The sequence below is a fragment of the Rhipicephalus sanguineus genome, chromosome 1 (genome assembly GCF_013339695.2).
Source record: "Rhipicephalus sanguineus isolate Rsan-2018 chromosome 1, BIME_Rsan_1.4, whole genome shotgun sequence".
Taxonomy (NCBI): Eukaryota; Metazoa; Arthropoda; class Arachnida; order Ixodida; family Ixodidae; genus Rhipicephalus; species Rhipicephalus sanguineus.
The window spans coordinates 287,137,324-287,152,960 of NC_051176.1; the positions used below are offsets into that span (position 1 = coordinate 287,137,324).

At 48.8% G+C, this 15,637-nt stretch overlaps 1 protein-coding gene across 7 annotated transcripts in view; it reads left to right on the forward strand.

The window, feature by feature from the left end:
- The window catches only part of LOC119379196 (complexin), an 810,485-nt gene extending 796,514 nt beyond the window's left edge, over window positions 1-13,971 (forward strand). For all 7 annotated transcript variants that reach the window (XR_005181119.1, XM_049411903.1, XM_037648415.2 and 4 more), the window contains 2 exons: window positions 6,737-6,872; window positions 8,431-13,971. Coding sequence is in view for 6 of the 7 variants with exons in the window: in XM_049411903.1 (XP_049267860.1) it covers window positions 6,737-6,872; window positions 8,431-8,504 (210 nt within the window). In the remaining variant the exon portion in view is untranslated. The remainder of the gene's footprint in view (window positions 1-6,736; window positions 6,873-8,430) is intronic.
- Window positions 13,972-15,637: the final 1,666 nt, after the last annotated feature.

Sequence of the window (15,637 nt, forward strand, 5' to 3'; positions counted from 1 at the left end):
GTATTAGCGCAGAGGAATCTCACATCCCACCAGTATTGACAGGAGAAGTAAAGAAAGCCCTAAAGGGAATGCAAAGAGGCAAAGCAGCTGGTGAGGATCAGGTAACATCAGACCTGTTGAAAGACGGTGGAGAGAGAAAAACTGGCCACCCTGTATACGAAGTGTCCCTCGACGGGGAGGATACCAAAATCTTGGAAGAATGCCAACATTATCTTGATCCATAAGAAAGGGGACGTCAAGGACCTGAAAAATTACAGGCCCATAAGCTTACTGTCCGTTGTCTACAAGCTATTTACAAAAGTAATTGCAAACAGAATTAATACGACATTAGAGTTCAATCAACCAAGGGACCAGGCAGGATTTCGTACAGGCTTCTCAACAATAGACCATATTCATACTATCAATCAGGTGATAGAGAAATGCGCGGAATACAACCAACCCCTATACATAGCCTTCATAGATTACGAGAAGGCATTTGACTCGGTGGAGACATCAGCAGTCATGCAGGCACTGCGGAATCAGGGCATCGACGAAGCCTAGATAAACATAATGGAAGAAATCTACAGCGGCTCCACGGCCACTATAGTCCTCCATAAAGAAAGCGAGAGAATCCCAATAAAGAAGGGCGTACGGCAGGGAGACACGATCTCTCCAATGTTATTCACCGCGTGTTTACAGGAGGTTTTCAGGGCCCTAGATTGGGAAGAATTAGGGATAAGAGTTAATGGAGAGTATCTCAGTAACCTGCGATTCGCTGATGACATTGCATTGATGAGTAACGCGGGAGACGAATTACAGCTCATGATTACTGAACTGGATACGGAAAGTAGAAGAGTAGGTCTGAAAATTAATATGCATAAAACTAAAGTAATGTGGAACAATCTTGGCAGAGAACAGCGCTTTGCGATAGGTGGAGAGACACTGGAAGTTGTAAAGGAGTACGTCTACTTAGGACAGGTAGTAACCGCGGAGCCGAACCATGAGAGTGAAATAACTAAGATAGGATGGGATGGGCTCATTCGGCAAGCATTCTCAAAGCATGAATGGTAATCTACCACTATCCCTCAAGAGAAAGGTATATAACAGCTGCATCTTACCGGTACTTACCTACGGAGCAGAAACCTGGAGACTTACAAAGAGGGTTCAACTTAAATTGAGGACGACGCAGCGAGCGATGGAAAGGAAAATGATAGGTGTAACCTTAAGAGACAGGAAGAGAGCAGAGTGGGTCAGGGAACAAACGGGAGTTAAGGACATCATAGTTGAAATCAAGAAGAAGAAATGGATATGGGCCGGGCACGTAGCACGTCGGCAGGATAACCGGTGGTCGTTAAGGGTAACTGACTGGATTCCAAGAGATGGTAAACGCGTGAGGGGGAGACAGAAAATTAGGTGGGTAGATGAGATTAAGAAGTTTGTAGGTATAACGTGGCAGCAGAAAGCACAGGACCGGGTTGATTGGCGGAACATGGGAGAGGCCTTTGCCCTGCAGTGGGCGTAGACAGGCTGACGATGATGATGATGATGATGATGATGATGATTACAGAACTGGGCCCGTATTCATAAAAGCTCCTTACGTTAGAACTGTTCGCAAGAAAAGATGTCTGCTAATCATGTTGGTGGACGTATTAGCGATGCCGTCCTGCGAATGGTAAAGAACGCTTACAAACTGAGGGCGTTGTTCGGCCCCAGCATTGTAGTGAGATGAAGCTGTCAAATACTGATAGCAAGCGACACTGCTGTCGCTGTGCCGGTGTATGGAACCTGAGAGCAAATTAACGAGACTTCTTTCGTAAGTGCATTTTGGCATTGGCTAGCTACCCTCGTTGATAATAATATACGTTCGGCAGAGCAAGAAACCTTGCGTAAGAGGTTTTTGCCATTGCATTTCCTGAGGCGGCCGAGTTCACAATAGTTTTTGTTCGTGGGTGTTCCTTGCGATTGGCCAGCTATATATTCTCCTTGCGATTGGCCAGCGATATGTTCATCATCAGGATTAACTGGAATTTGCGCTTACAAACAATTCCAGGCAAACAAGATTTGGTAACTCCGATTTCCTTTGTTTATGCGTGGCCTCAAAATAAACTGCGACTCGTTAATCTTTTTTCCTTGTCCTTTGTGCTAATTTTTCATCTGCTGTAAATAAACGCGCTATTGGGGAAACAGCCATTTTTCACAATCAGGCGTCGCACTCGGCAGTGCTTTCAGAAGGCGTCGCTGTCGACGTGTTCGCGCCTCTTCCGCTGCAAGCAATTTATTCGAGCTGCAGATTTGCAAAGGGTTTACATGCAGACACTTGCACGGTTGACGCTGCATATTGAGACAAACGAGGATTTCCCCGAAGCCAAGGCGGATGGAGAACGAAGCTGTGTACGTTGTGCAAGGACGAAGGAGTCCACGAATAAGACGAACGGTTATTTCTTTTTCTTTTTTTAATATGTTGCGTCAGGCTTTCGGCGAGCACAGAAGAATGCGCATCTTTGTGTAAAAGCAGGACGCTTTGCGCTTGGAATATTTTTAATATTCCTAGCAGGGCTATGCGTGCGATATCAAAAGAAAAAAAAAAAAAGTCTTGCGTATGACGCTGCTATCCCTTCTAAATGAAAGAAATGCAGCACCGTGCGTGTCGGTGAATGTCGCGTTTAGCTTGAAAAGTCTCCAGCTGGTTAACATAAATCTCTCGAGACAGTGATCGCTTTTTTGCGTCGTCCACCATCATCCGTACTGCTTTACTCTTCCCGGTATACATAACAGACAAGAATGAGAAAATGTGTTAGAGACGCACGATGTGGCGTTTTATCGCTGTTCTTTTTTTTTCCCTAGGTGAGCCGCGCCTTTCTTTTGTCCACGAAACGCCGGCCTCGCCATATTCAAGGGCGCCAAGGGAAACTTAGTGCGCGAGAACGTACTGGGGTGGTTCCCATCTAAGGCTGCTTAGACCTGTAAACGTGCGCTTCGTATCACTGCCGTTTCGCTCGCCACTCCGTTATGCATAGAACAGTCCTTTGGAGGTTCTCCATCGACGGCGAAGGTTGTTCGGTGAAGAGTGTCGCGCTTGACAACAAAAAAAAATTATCATGACCCCTTCATGGTCAAGTTCTTTCATTAGTACGCTTTGGCACTGCTTACTGAGCAATCATGAAAACAAAACAGTCGCATTGTTCAAGCTCTATTAACAAGTTTACGAAAGATACACACCTCCTTTATCTTAAGGAACTTTCTATCCGATTTTCCTATAGTTAGTAGATTGGTATGTTTCTGTTTTCCTTCTTTCTTATTATTCTTTAGAACCACATGTCTCCACAGATACTGTGGCCCAGGAAATTCACAGCAGCGGTTGCATAACGTGAGATGCCCCCCCCCCAAAAAAAAAGGGGGCGTCTACCGCATGTGCCTCGAACCGCCCGCAGCGAGTAAAGCAGAATTTTTTATCTTTCTTCTAAAGTGACCCTCTAAGTTCCATACATGCAGAGACCTAGGGTCTTTGCACGCAACATCTCGAAAAATGTGCCTCCGTAGCCCGCGCCTACCGCGCCGGTATCAGCGCGACGCAGTGCCTACGCGACTATCGTGCACGACGGTTTCAAACTTCGCTCGAACGTTGTTTCCACCGATCGAAATGCAGAGAAAGGAAGAGCGTCCCCGCCTGCCGAATCTAAGTGCATAACCACTGAAGTGCATAACCGGCGCCTCAGACGGACAGGTACCAATACCCGTTGCGCTTAGAATCGCGCACATGCGTGATAAAGGGCCTTTATTCTGTATGCAGACAAAAGGGGGAATCTGCCGACAGAGCCATGCGCATCCGTGGAGGCAAGAGAAAAAAAAACTAAAGAGAAAATTTGACTCATTTAACTATTGTTGAAAGTATACTAAGTGATCTATTTATTATTTTAAGAGCAACAACTTTATTGTTCACTAGAAAAAATTACTAACACACGAATATATTACTCATACATATCCGTCAGGGGTCTCCCGGAGTGCTCAGACTGAAAATGGAGTTGCACACTTTGCTGATGCTGTGGATGGTGATGATAAATTATAGCTCAGCCCTTTGTAATAGCTTGGCAACCACCCACTCGTTATGCATCTCATATGGTGGGACGCCTGGCGCCATTCTACGCTTTTGTCACGCAATATTAACGCGATAGCCTTAAAGAGCTCGTTTCTCAGAAATTCCGGCGTCGACGTCCTTCGTCGTGAGCGAAAAATCATCATCTTGTACGTGACCGAAAAATCTAGAAAGATTCAAATAACATAAATAATAAAAATCTTCGGTTTGAGTGAGAATCGAAGCCAGGCCGTCTGCGTGGCAATCAGGTGTTCTACCACAGAGCCACGCTTTTGTTTGCTTCGGAAAAAAAGAAAACACTATATGAATGTCATGTAGCGGGAGGAGCCTCCTTAACGCATGTAACATTGCGTGGCACAAGCGTAGAATCGCACCAGGCGTCAAAAGATGTGAATTGCGTAACGAGTGGGGGTTTTTAAGGCCCAGCCATTACAAAACGCTCAGACATAACGTGAGATGTCTTGCATCATCAGCTGCAAAAGCATCAACAAAGTGAGCAGCTGCGTATAGGTTCGCGTGTTGCCTTATACGGACGCGTAGTGGGCCCTTCACTGATTCGCAAGAGGAAGAATTATGGCGTAGTGGGCACTTAACTACTTATTATTGCGATAGCAATTATATAGACAGTCTCGGCTGGATTTTGCCGTCGCCGCCGTCATGCACCAGATATGTATAAGTATGTATATATATATATATATATATATATATATATATATATATATATAAAATCCCCAAAGAAAAATATTTCAGAAAAGTGCTTCCGAAGCGCGGAATCGAACCAGGGACCTGTTCCTCCGCAGCGAGTAGCGCTAGCCACTACGCCACGAAACGCAGATCCTCCACGTACGTAACGGCGAGCGTTATATACACACCCTTTACCGCTGGACGGACTCAGAGACGGCTGCGCTTATAAGCGTTTCTTCATTACCAGCGAGATGGCGTTAGGAGCGCGACAGGCGCATTTAAAAGTCAGTCGGCGAGCTCGCTCGCTTCTTATACTTGCGCAGGTAGAACCTTGCCCTTCCGCTGTCTGCTCGCGCGGTTTTCTTGTGCTGAGGGGAAGAGGGATGTTTCACGCTTTCACCGTGATGTCCGCGCTCATGTTACGGAGCGTACGAAAGCCACTCGAGCTCAAGGGACGCCGCTAAACGAACAAACAGAAGATGAGCGCGAGCTATCAAGTGTCACAGCTCGACACTCGAAGCACGCTAGTTTCCTTCGCTGCTTCGGCCGCCTTTGCAACAGGAGCGCTGTTCAAACTGAGAGTATCCATTGGCGAGCCTCACTTCATATAGCATTAGTTTCTTGCTATCGCATTCATTGCTTCGGCCTTGCGGCGAAACTGTGACTTTTTCAAATTCTCCGCTTCATTGCTTATATTATATTCTATTATTCTATTATTATTTTTTTTCATTTTTACTTCTTTCCTCTTAAATAGAAAAAAAATAGCGCTTTACTTTAAGAATTATATTTATAAAACTATCCGGTTCTTGGCCAATCCCCCAGCGTGGGTGTGTGCCAGAGTTTATAGGATCTACTCTATTCTACTATACTTGCAGCAGGCATTCTAAGATAGTTTGAAACGGCCAATGTTACGCGCTCAGTCGTTCGTTTCTTTACGGCACGGTTGAGGCATGCACCGAGAACCGAAGCCAGGCTAGCAATTGAGAAGGCGATGCGCACGGGGCCCGATTACGCTATCGTGTTCTACTCTTGAAGGCGAAACTCAAGCGTCCTCCAAGTTTTTACATCTATTACCGTGACTCCTTGCCCGGCATCACGACTGTATAGGGTCCTTTTCCAACGTGGTTTCAAACACAGCCGTGGCTCTGTGCTACCGTAGCGGACTGCCACGCAGAATACCTGTGTTTGACCCCGGCTCGAACCCTGACGTTTATCTGATTTTTTTAATGGTCACACGGGTTTCTGTACCTCACGACGCATTTATCTTTTGGCGAGGTCCGTAAGGCTTTCGACTTAATAAACCATTATGTACATAGTGGCTGATAACTATTAGCGTATCCTCACTACTTTTGACGTTATGATGAATTAAAAAAAAAAATTGGCGAAGCTTGCACTAAGCCGCGCAAGGCTTGAAACAGCAAAACTGGACGATTCTGAAGACTAATCTGGCTGCTTCTAGGCCTTAGATGCAGGTTATTTGTAGGTTGCTTCTCGGCCGTTGATGGGCTTTAGCTAGATGATGCTAGGTTGTTTCTCCGTTGATTCTCAGCGCACAGAGGTTCGAGTTAAACCACAGACAGTCACAGACGCGACAGGGATGTCCAAACTCCAGAGACAGAACCTCGCGCTGAAACCAAGCGTTCGCACCTCTCATAGATCTACGGGCACGTCGTCGTTGGCGTAGGCCTTCCATCGCTTCGGGGTCTTCTCGCAGCCACCGTTGCCTTTCCCGTGCCCTATTATTGTCTCGTTGCACGTACTCGGGGTCCTCGGCTCGCCGCCATCGCTTCGCAGCTATTTGTTGGGCTAACTGTTGCTTTCTTCATTTTTAGTGGACCAGTGGTGAGTAGTGGGATTTACCCACTTTCTGTGGCACATGCCCGTTTTTGATGATGATAGGCAGGTACTGGTAGGAATGTTCACTATAACGTGTTTTTTTTTTTTACGTTTGTTACTAATCCTTTCTGGTCATTTGTGCAGTACGGCATCAAGAAGAAGGAAGAGGAGAAGCCTGCCGAGGTGGATGATTTTGCCGCTGGCAGTCTCAATCGGCGAAAAAAGACACCCGAAGAGATCGCCGCGGAAAACGAGGCCGCGGAACAGGATGATCTCACAAGTGAGAAACGTTGAAGTTCGTCCTCCGCGTGCCTCCGATGAACCGAGAGGGCGATCGATGAGGCAGTACACAGGCGTGCCATTATCGCTTCAAGTTACCTCCATAGCTCAGCAGCCTCCAAAAAACGATGTTGGAAATCATTAACGAATTTAGTGGAGAGGTGGCGCGGCCCTCTACTTGGCTATAGAATACTAAGTCTTGATCACCGAGGATTGGCGCGTTCCTTTTAGCGGGGTCAAGAAGGATGAGTCGGGCACGTTTGTGAACACGGTCCTTCATCGCGAACTATTTCATGTTGAGTGTAACGATTGCGCATATTCGTGCATCTGGTGTCAAAGTTATGAGGTTTTAACTACGAGTGAAGTAAACAAAAAAAGAGGGGGAGAGGGGGGTCCTGAGGGGATTTGCCTGCGTCCCGCCTGATATTTCGGTGTGCCATAAGTACGTCAAATAGGCCTACCCCACCGCCCTTTTCTAAAGGAGTGCTGTACTTCGGGCATTATCAAGACCTCTAATAACTCGAGGTGCTTCGCGAAAAATCTTGAGATAGAAGCCGAGAGCAGTTGTTTCAAGCGATAAGTGATTGCACTTCGGGTACTATCTAGGCGATAGATAACGTTATCTGCTTCATGATAATGGTCCGGCAGATGGCAGAAAGGAAATGGGTTGCAGTCGACAAGAATCCTGCACATTAAAAATTTTCTTCGCGATTTAATCGGCGCGCGTACCGAGTGCCCAGTTTTAAATCTAGTTCCCTCCACTAGGAACAAAGACCAGTATAACATAAATCTATTTCGTCTTGTTTTTATTTTGAATTCGTGATTTGTCCTCCTACTGGTTTAATTGGCCGAAATTTTCAGGCCGCGCCCACTGTCTCTCTGTCAATCAAGTGGCGACCGGAAACTGCAAAAAACCCGTGACGTTGAAAAGACAAGTACGCAGGCGTGATGCTAAATTATGCCGTAGATTCTTAAAAATTTCAGGAATAGCCGGTGAGTGTCCCCCTTTCTAAACGGAATAGAAAAGGCCGGCGATTTCCGCTCTTATAGAAAAGAAACGGTTCGGCGGACGTTATGTATATGACCACTGAAAATATAATCATACGCAAATAAATTCACTCTCGCCGCCAGCTACCCAGCGCAAGAGCAATAGGCGGGCGGAAACCTTCTATTCTGTTCGGAATGGGACACTCTCCTGCTATTCTGAAAAAGTATGTTTTGTTCGGCAGTTTAATGTGCTGTTAGTCGTATATTAATGCGATGGGGCGTTTTCGTGTCTTTCTTTTTTTTTTTTTTTTTTTGTCTCGTGAGAAACCAGCGCGGTGAGCCTGGCCCAAAATATTTCGACCAATAACAGTGGCGACCACAGAATCGAAACAAAACCAAACAGTCTTACGTTATTGCGTCCAAGCTTTCAATATCTTTCGTTGGGTACGCAGTCTTTCAATCACGCTTGAACGTCTACCACTATGCCATTGGGCACAGCGGAAACTGCACTTTTTTCGCCCTGAATCCCGCTCCAGCAAGCGAAGCCTTAAGCTTGGCGTTGTCTGTCGCAGGACTGCGGAACACCATCGAGACGCAGGTGAACGAGCTGAAATCGAGCATCGAAGGCAAGTGCGTACTGCAGTGAGTGCGGGCCTCCAGCTATGCAAGCAGCAGGGCGCAGAGCTGCGCCGCCTCCGCAGAACACCGACGACGCAGAGCAAGGCCGCACGGGACGGGGGAGGGCACAGGGCCGCCTTCCCCGGGCCGCCCGCTAGAATGGATACTCTATTTTTCGCCCAGAGGCTCGCGCCCAGCAAAACTCGCGCTCTTCCAGCAGCGGCGGCCTGCCGGGGGCGCGCTCGGAGACACGTCGCCAAGGATACAAAACGAAAGTACAACGGATGAGCGCCGGCAGAGACGCGACTCCAGCCGGTTCCCCCAGTCGTCTTCCCCTCGGCAGCGAGGCTGAATCGGCCATTGGCCCCCAGGGCGCAGCCTCCCAGCGCGCCCCCCATCGGAACCGCCTTCCCCTACACCGCCGGGTGGCTGGGACCGCGGGCCGCACGGCTGACCACGGGTTCGCGTCACGGCGCTCTTCCTTAGTGCCCTCCGCGGGGCCTCTGCAGTCGCCGAAATGTTGCTGTTATTCGGCGTTAGAAGGCCTCGAGGAGCCCTGTTGAACCCAGCGGATTGTAGCTGGACCTTGTGAATTCGTGTCCCTTGTCCCGTGCGTAACCCTCGATGTCGAATTACGAAAAGCGAGACTGTATAGTACTACTGAGTAGAAAATAAAACGCGCGTGTCCTTTCCGGCACAGGTAATCCGCGATGAATAAAAGACACGTAACGAGACGTCCTTTTCTACCTACTCTGTATACGGATTTTCTTGTGTTTTGTAAGAAATTTGTATAGGCCCTAACAGAAGAGTGGCGGTGTTTAGCACTTAGACCACTCCATAGGTTGAAGCATCAGCAGAGTAGTGAGCCAGCTTTTTTTGGAACACGTCTGCCTTTTTTTTTTTTTCATGTTTACTAAGACTGAGAGAATGAAGGGCACCGATGGCAGCTCGGTGCATCCTCTGAACGTCGCGAACTATAGGTGACATGCGTCATGACTTTTTAATCAGCACCTACGAGGCCAATCGAACTCGTCGAAGCCGTGCGGTCCGCGGCGTGCGGGACATCCGCACGCGGTCGGGTACGCGACTACGCTTCATTCCTGGCTTTTCTGCGCCGAAGGCAAAACTATGAGAAGTGCGCATGTCTCATCCAAGTTTCTGGCGTGGGCCTCAGGAGCCGCTGGTGTGTTTTCTCTCAAGTAGCGCAGAAGTCGCACTGGCGCTGTACACTCTGTACGCTGACCACTTTCGAGCGAAGAGCTCGTGCTCCCTGCACGAAGTGAACTATCACCGCCAAAAAACTCCTGTACTGACGCCGAACTGAAAGCGCATTTGCTGCTCCTCGTTCGATCATCAAATGCCTTTCGCCTGGGCTCTCGCTATGACGCTTGTGCGTCCAGCGAAAGTTCTGGCTAACGCCGAAACGCGCATGCTTTCTTGTGCGTCTCGCCAGTTTTTATTGGTCTGAAGGCGATGGTGGAAACCCTCGAGGCCTGGGTGTTGTCCAACACACCTCAGTGCGTCGGTATTTCCGCTTCACCTGGTGTCCAATGAGGGCTGGCACGGTGCGAATACAGTTTTGCCTCGGTCCGCGAGAAGCCGGAAGGGAATGTAGGCCCGGGACGGAAGCGGTGTTCTCGGACCCGGAAACGGCCCCGACCACAGCGCGCCAGACAGTTGCTCAATTGGGGAAGAACACGCGGCTGGCCGAGCGGCGGACGAGCTGCGGGAACCTCCCGAGGGAGTCGCCCGCAGCTGAGCCCGCGCAACCCTCCTTTTCCCTTCTCGGCCTGTGTCAATTTCTTGCTTTCTGTGTACATATGTGACAACCTCCTGTATTGTTGTGCTCTCTGGGGTACGCCTGCCTGCCATTGTGTGTTGTGCAGTATTCGCCCCCGAAATGCGGTGTGTACCCGTTTTGCTGTGACGTATGTGGCTCTCTCGCGTATTGGAGGGAATAACTGTCTAGCAAACAGTGGTCATGCTTAAAGCGACATGTCAGCGTGCTTTCTTTTTGTGAGTCTTGCGTGAATACTAGTCTGTCTCATTTCGCTCCGCTTTTCTGTGACATGGATAAGCCGGGGAGGAGAAGGGAAAAAATGAAAGGGACTGAATATACGTGTCTTTCTGACTTGGACACAAACGGTTCCGTTCTTGATATTGTGGGCATGGAAATGACATTGCAAATTTGGTTCTTGTGCAATTCAGCTACGTACTTCGACAGTCGAAATTCAATCCGCGAATGTTGCTCGGGATTTTCGAGGAACGTGGGCTTTAGCTAAGCTAGGAGAAGGGGGAAGAATACTTACGCTGGGGCAGGCCGTTTCCATATAAGAAAAAAAATGTATTGGGTTTCGGTGTACATTGTGTTTATTCTTTCTTTCGCGAATCGCTGTGTCGCGTTTCTTGTAGCGTCATAGCTGGCAGTAAATATAGTTGGGTGGCAACACATCGGCAGTCCCGTGGCGCACTTCCGAGGCACCCGCAAGCCATTGGGCTTCTCGACGTCTCCCCTCCACTCGCCACCGAGCGTACGCCGCCTGTTGTTTTGTGCATATATTCCAAGAGACGCTTCTGAGTGAAAAAAAGACGCGATGTAGACGCAGTGTGAGAGCTTAACACAGCACACAATTGTGGCGAAGCTACTTTTGCGCCGCTTCGGATAACGCGAAGCGTCGAAGGTCACGCGTGAGTCAAAGGTCTGCTTGATAGATGGTCTGCAGCGCGTCTTTGTATAATATATGTATGCTAAGAGTTGCTGCCTGCTGGCGACATAGTTTTCTGGCTCTGTACAGCAATAACCGGACGCCTGCGTACGCCTTGCGTACCAGCGTGTCGAAACGAACCGTTTGAGAAAAAGGAGCGTAGCCTTGGAAGCATCTTCATTCATTTTGCTAGCCGCCGTTCACCGTCGGAAGCTCAGAGCAGATCAGGTAGGTTTGCCTTGCATTGGAAACACCCAAAAAATGCATGGGCAAGCTACGCTTTTCTAGTTCCTTGAACTTTTTTGTGTTAGTGTAGCCCTAAGATATTGCTTCTAAGCAGCACATCCAGGTACCTAAAACGGTGAATGGGCTGCCGATATACTTACCATGAGTGAAGCAACATTAAGGGCAGATAGCTCACCTTCAGTACTGCTTGTTACGTCTTGAAAACGACGAAATATTTGCTAAATGGCAGCAGTGGAATTAGTGAGCAAAAGCAGTAAACTTGGAGCAGCTAATAGTGAGAACACTTACTATGCATAGGTTCTTCGACACATTATGTTCCAAATACGAAATGTCAGCGCGCATATTTCGTGTTATCAATGTCATCAGTCGTCTCCTTGAATCTCTAAGTCACTCTATAACGATCTACCGGGCCACCAAGGCTACAACAAAATTGTCAAAGCGGAAGGTCATTCAACTGTGCCATATGACTGCTACGAACGGACTTGACTGCCGACAATGCAGCAAACTCCAGCAGTGAACTTATACTTAATATTTTTCGATCGAGTCGATTGCGCGCAGGCAAGAAGACGAGCAAACTTCTCTGCTCGACCAAGCGCTGCTTCTTTCCAAGACGGTCCGTTTCGGCGCCGGCATCCTTTCTTTTTCCTTGCGTGTGTAAGTGCCTGTAGATGTATTATTTTTCTCTCTGAAGCCTAGATGTGCAAAGCTGTGAGAGGGGGACCCATGCAGTGGGACGTTAACCGATTTCGCCGGGGCGGCGCACGCACGGTCATGCGAGCACAGCCGCGCCCGGCCCGCCGGACGCCGCGGAGTCACTGACCAGGCCCTCGCCTCGCACCTCTCTTCTCCCTTCCAAACCCGAACTGTGCTGAAATAAAAGGTAGTGCGAAGAAGAAAAAGCCAGGCTGCTTTGCTCGTCTACCTCGACGTGCGTGCTAAACGGCGGGAAGCGCAGAGAACAACGGTAAGGCAACACTGCAGGCGAACAGCTCCGGGTGCGTCCTTGATTAAGACATGCTGGTCCGTCTGGGCGCACAGCCCGATTAGAACATGTGGGCCTGTCTTAGTCAAGACGACACGTGTCCCGGCTGCCGCCTTGACTGAGGTGGTTGAACGTGCCTTGGCCAGGACCTCGGTTTAAGGCGCGTCCAACCCATCTTGTCACAGACAGACAGGTCTGTTTCGCCGTTGCCCCTTTACACAGGAGGGCGCTAAGTAGATTTAATACACTTGCGCAATCAAAGACTAGCGGAGTGTGACACTAAGCTAGAGCAATGTCTCCTAAGCGGGTTAAAGCATTAAAGGAAAAAAGAAAAGGAGAGCGAAGCACAAGCGTGGTTCGTACGCTTGGACTTGCAGTAGTACGCATTTGTTCTGACATTACTGAAGTGTAAATCAAAATTAAGTGCACGCACGAGCTGCAAAAGAATCATTTTGACCTCTGGTCCTTGGGCGCTTCTCAACCCTAACTGACATGCTTATTCTGGCTAAATTGACTGTAATTGTTGTTGATAAAGGCTTGCAACACGCAAGTTGGCTCGTGGTCTCGGGCGTCAGCAGGGCCGCAAGTGAACCACTGTCTAAAGTAAGTAGGCGCCGATTTTGACGTGCGGAAAAAGTAACCTTCGGATCCTCGCTCTAGTCTTAGCTAAATACTGCGAGCGTAATTCAGGGCTTGTTATTCAGAGGATTCACGGGCGTTGTTTACACCCTTTAACGGCAGCGATGTGCAGAAAAATAAGGCTTTTACTGCCGAAATGATGCAGAAACAAGTGCGGAAGGGCGCGATGAACCGTGTGCGAGGCACGGACCTGTCAGCTGTCCCGCAGGCGCAATGCGCAGAGGAGGGAGCCGCGTCTCTGCGGGTGCCTCGGGAAGCGCGCGCCTCGGTCGGCGTCCCGGGGACGGCTCCAAACAACGAATCGCGCGCGTGGGGAGCGCTCTCGCGTCTTAGTGGTGGTGTGCGTGCGCTGCCCGGGCGGGCCACGGAAGTTGTGTAAGGGCACCGCTGCATCGCCGGGGGACGACGCCCAGCTAGAAGGCTCGCGACCGCTGCACCTCCCCTGGCCCTCCCCTGCACAGGTTCCGCCTTCTCACGTCTCATAACCACAGGTTCATCCTGGCAACACACAAACAGGAAAAAAGGTCGATACAACGAGTAAAACGTTAGCGGTGTGTGTGCTAGTGTCTCTATCTCTTTCGTGCAAGACAACCCCGCCACCTTAACCACCCTTCCACTCTTTGCTGCACCCCTCGTGTTTCTTCTCTCTATAGAGCTCTCTCTACATAGGTTCGCAGCTAGCTGGCTTGGAGCTCTCCAAGGCATTAGGCAAGGCACCGAGATGCAGTATGTAGCGGTCTACTTCTCTGCCCGGGCGGACGACGGCGGTCTGCCGCGAGCCACGTGGCCGGGAACCTCGCTCGCTCCGCACCTAGTGTAACACACTTCTCTGTCAGCTTTGTGTATAGGTGCTTGGCCACATAATGGACTCACTAACCGTGTGTACACTAACCAGTGATTAAAGTTCAGAGTTTAAGCTGGTGCACCGTGCCTCCTGAATCTCTCGCCAAACAGCGGCCTGGTGACTGCCGGTCGCGGTGTGAGCGCATCTCAATACGTTGGCCGCAAAATTTCCAAAACAGCTACTAGAACAAACAGAAAAAAGACTGTGGGTAAGTACGTTCCTTTTCTGACCAGCTTCCAGTCCACTCTGGTGGAAAGCACAACTATTGTGCTAGGCAATGTGAAGCTATAATATAAACTGGAGAAATGGCATGACTTCGTGGCCTGTCGTGACAAGTCCTGGCAAAGTGTAAGTATCTAGACTGTAAGGATACTAATTAGGAAAGAGCAGCCATTACTCATTTGCCAATAGAGTTGTGGCTGTAAACTTGCCCATTACTTGTTACTGAAGAAAATTAATGACGCGAAGCTTTCTCCGCAAGCGCTTTCGAACTTTGCTAAATGTGGCGTCTGCCGCTGCTGCCGTCGTACAGAACAGTGCGCTCAAAGGGCATCAAGTATGCAATGAGACGATCGATATAGCGCCCTAGGGTTTCCTACAAAAACTACGAGATGTAATTCTGGCACTTGTACATACGGAAGCTGCAAGCATGATGTTTCCGTGCACATGGTAACTACGGGTATTAGATGGATTTGTCTAAACATCGCCCTTATGGTTTCAAACATACTTTGTGGCTTAGCGAATCATTCGTTTTCGACACAATGTTGCGTTGCAGACGCAACGATTCGCAATGTTTTGGCATGTACGTGGTTTCTTATTTTCGTCTTCCGCACTTAGATCCATAAAACCGCTTCGAAATGTTAGCCCGCAAAAGGCAAATATATTGTAACAAACGTAGTTGCACGAGAGCCTTAAGCGACAGGAATGAAGATCAGGCGCATCTGTATAACCTGTCGTTCCAATGAAGTGGTGAGAAATGGTCCAACACAGAATGTCGAGATATTTCTCACCACTTTAAACCATCCATCTTCCTCTGAACTTATGTCTTGTCTGTCATTGTTATGGTGTACGAACCATCGCAGCGCCAGTTGCCTTTTTAATTTTTCTACAAAACTCTACGTATATATACAGCCATGTATACTAAATCCCCTGTCTTCGACAAATAGGCCGGTGCGCCGCCTCTGTTCTCTGTGGAATCAAGTAATGAAACAACAAACGGTACATAAATAATTAGAGCGTCATCATTCTTTTATTAAAGCGAACCTTTCTATACCTCCTCTCACAGGGTTTCGCGTGTCTTCGCGGTCAGTTTATCTCCTCTAGAAAAGTGGGGCTGATCCTTAAGAGAGTGCAATGGAAAAGTGAGCCATCTCCGAAATGGTGCAATGAAATATTGGCCTCGAGGAGTTACGGAGTCGCCCTCTGTCGGACGCGCCTCGATTGCGTGCTAGGCAGGATACCGCCGGCGCGCTCCCCATAGGTTTTGCTGTCGGCGCTCTACAAAAACAACTCGCGGAAGCCCTCCAGGGCATTTCTGTAAGTACTTTCGAAATGAACTGTGTTCTTTGCTGTCAAAATAATCATTTTCGACGAACTGAAAGCACAAGATAGTCTACAGTCGCTGTCTCTTTGCAGAAAACCGAGCACCCGCGTCACTCTGTCACCGCGTTGGAGACCCCTGAACCGGCTTCTTGCGTGAAAGGTAGTCAGTCACTCTCTGAGTGCAAACTGTGAAATATCTCGTT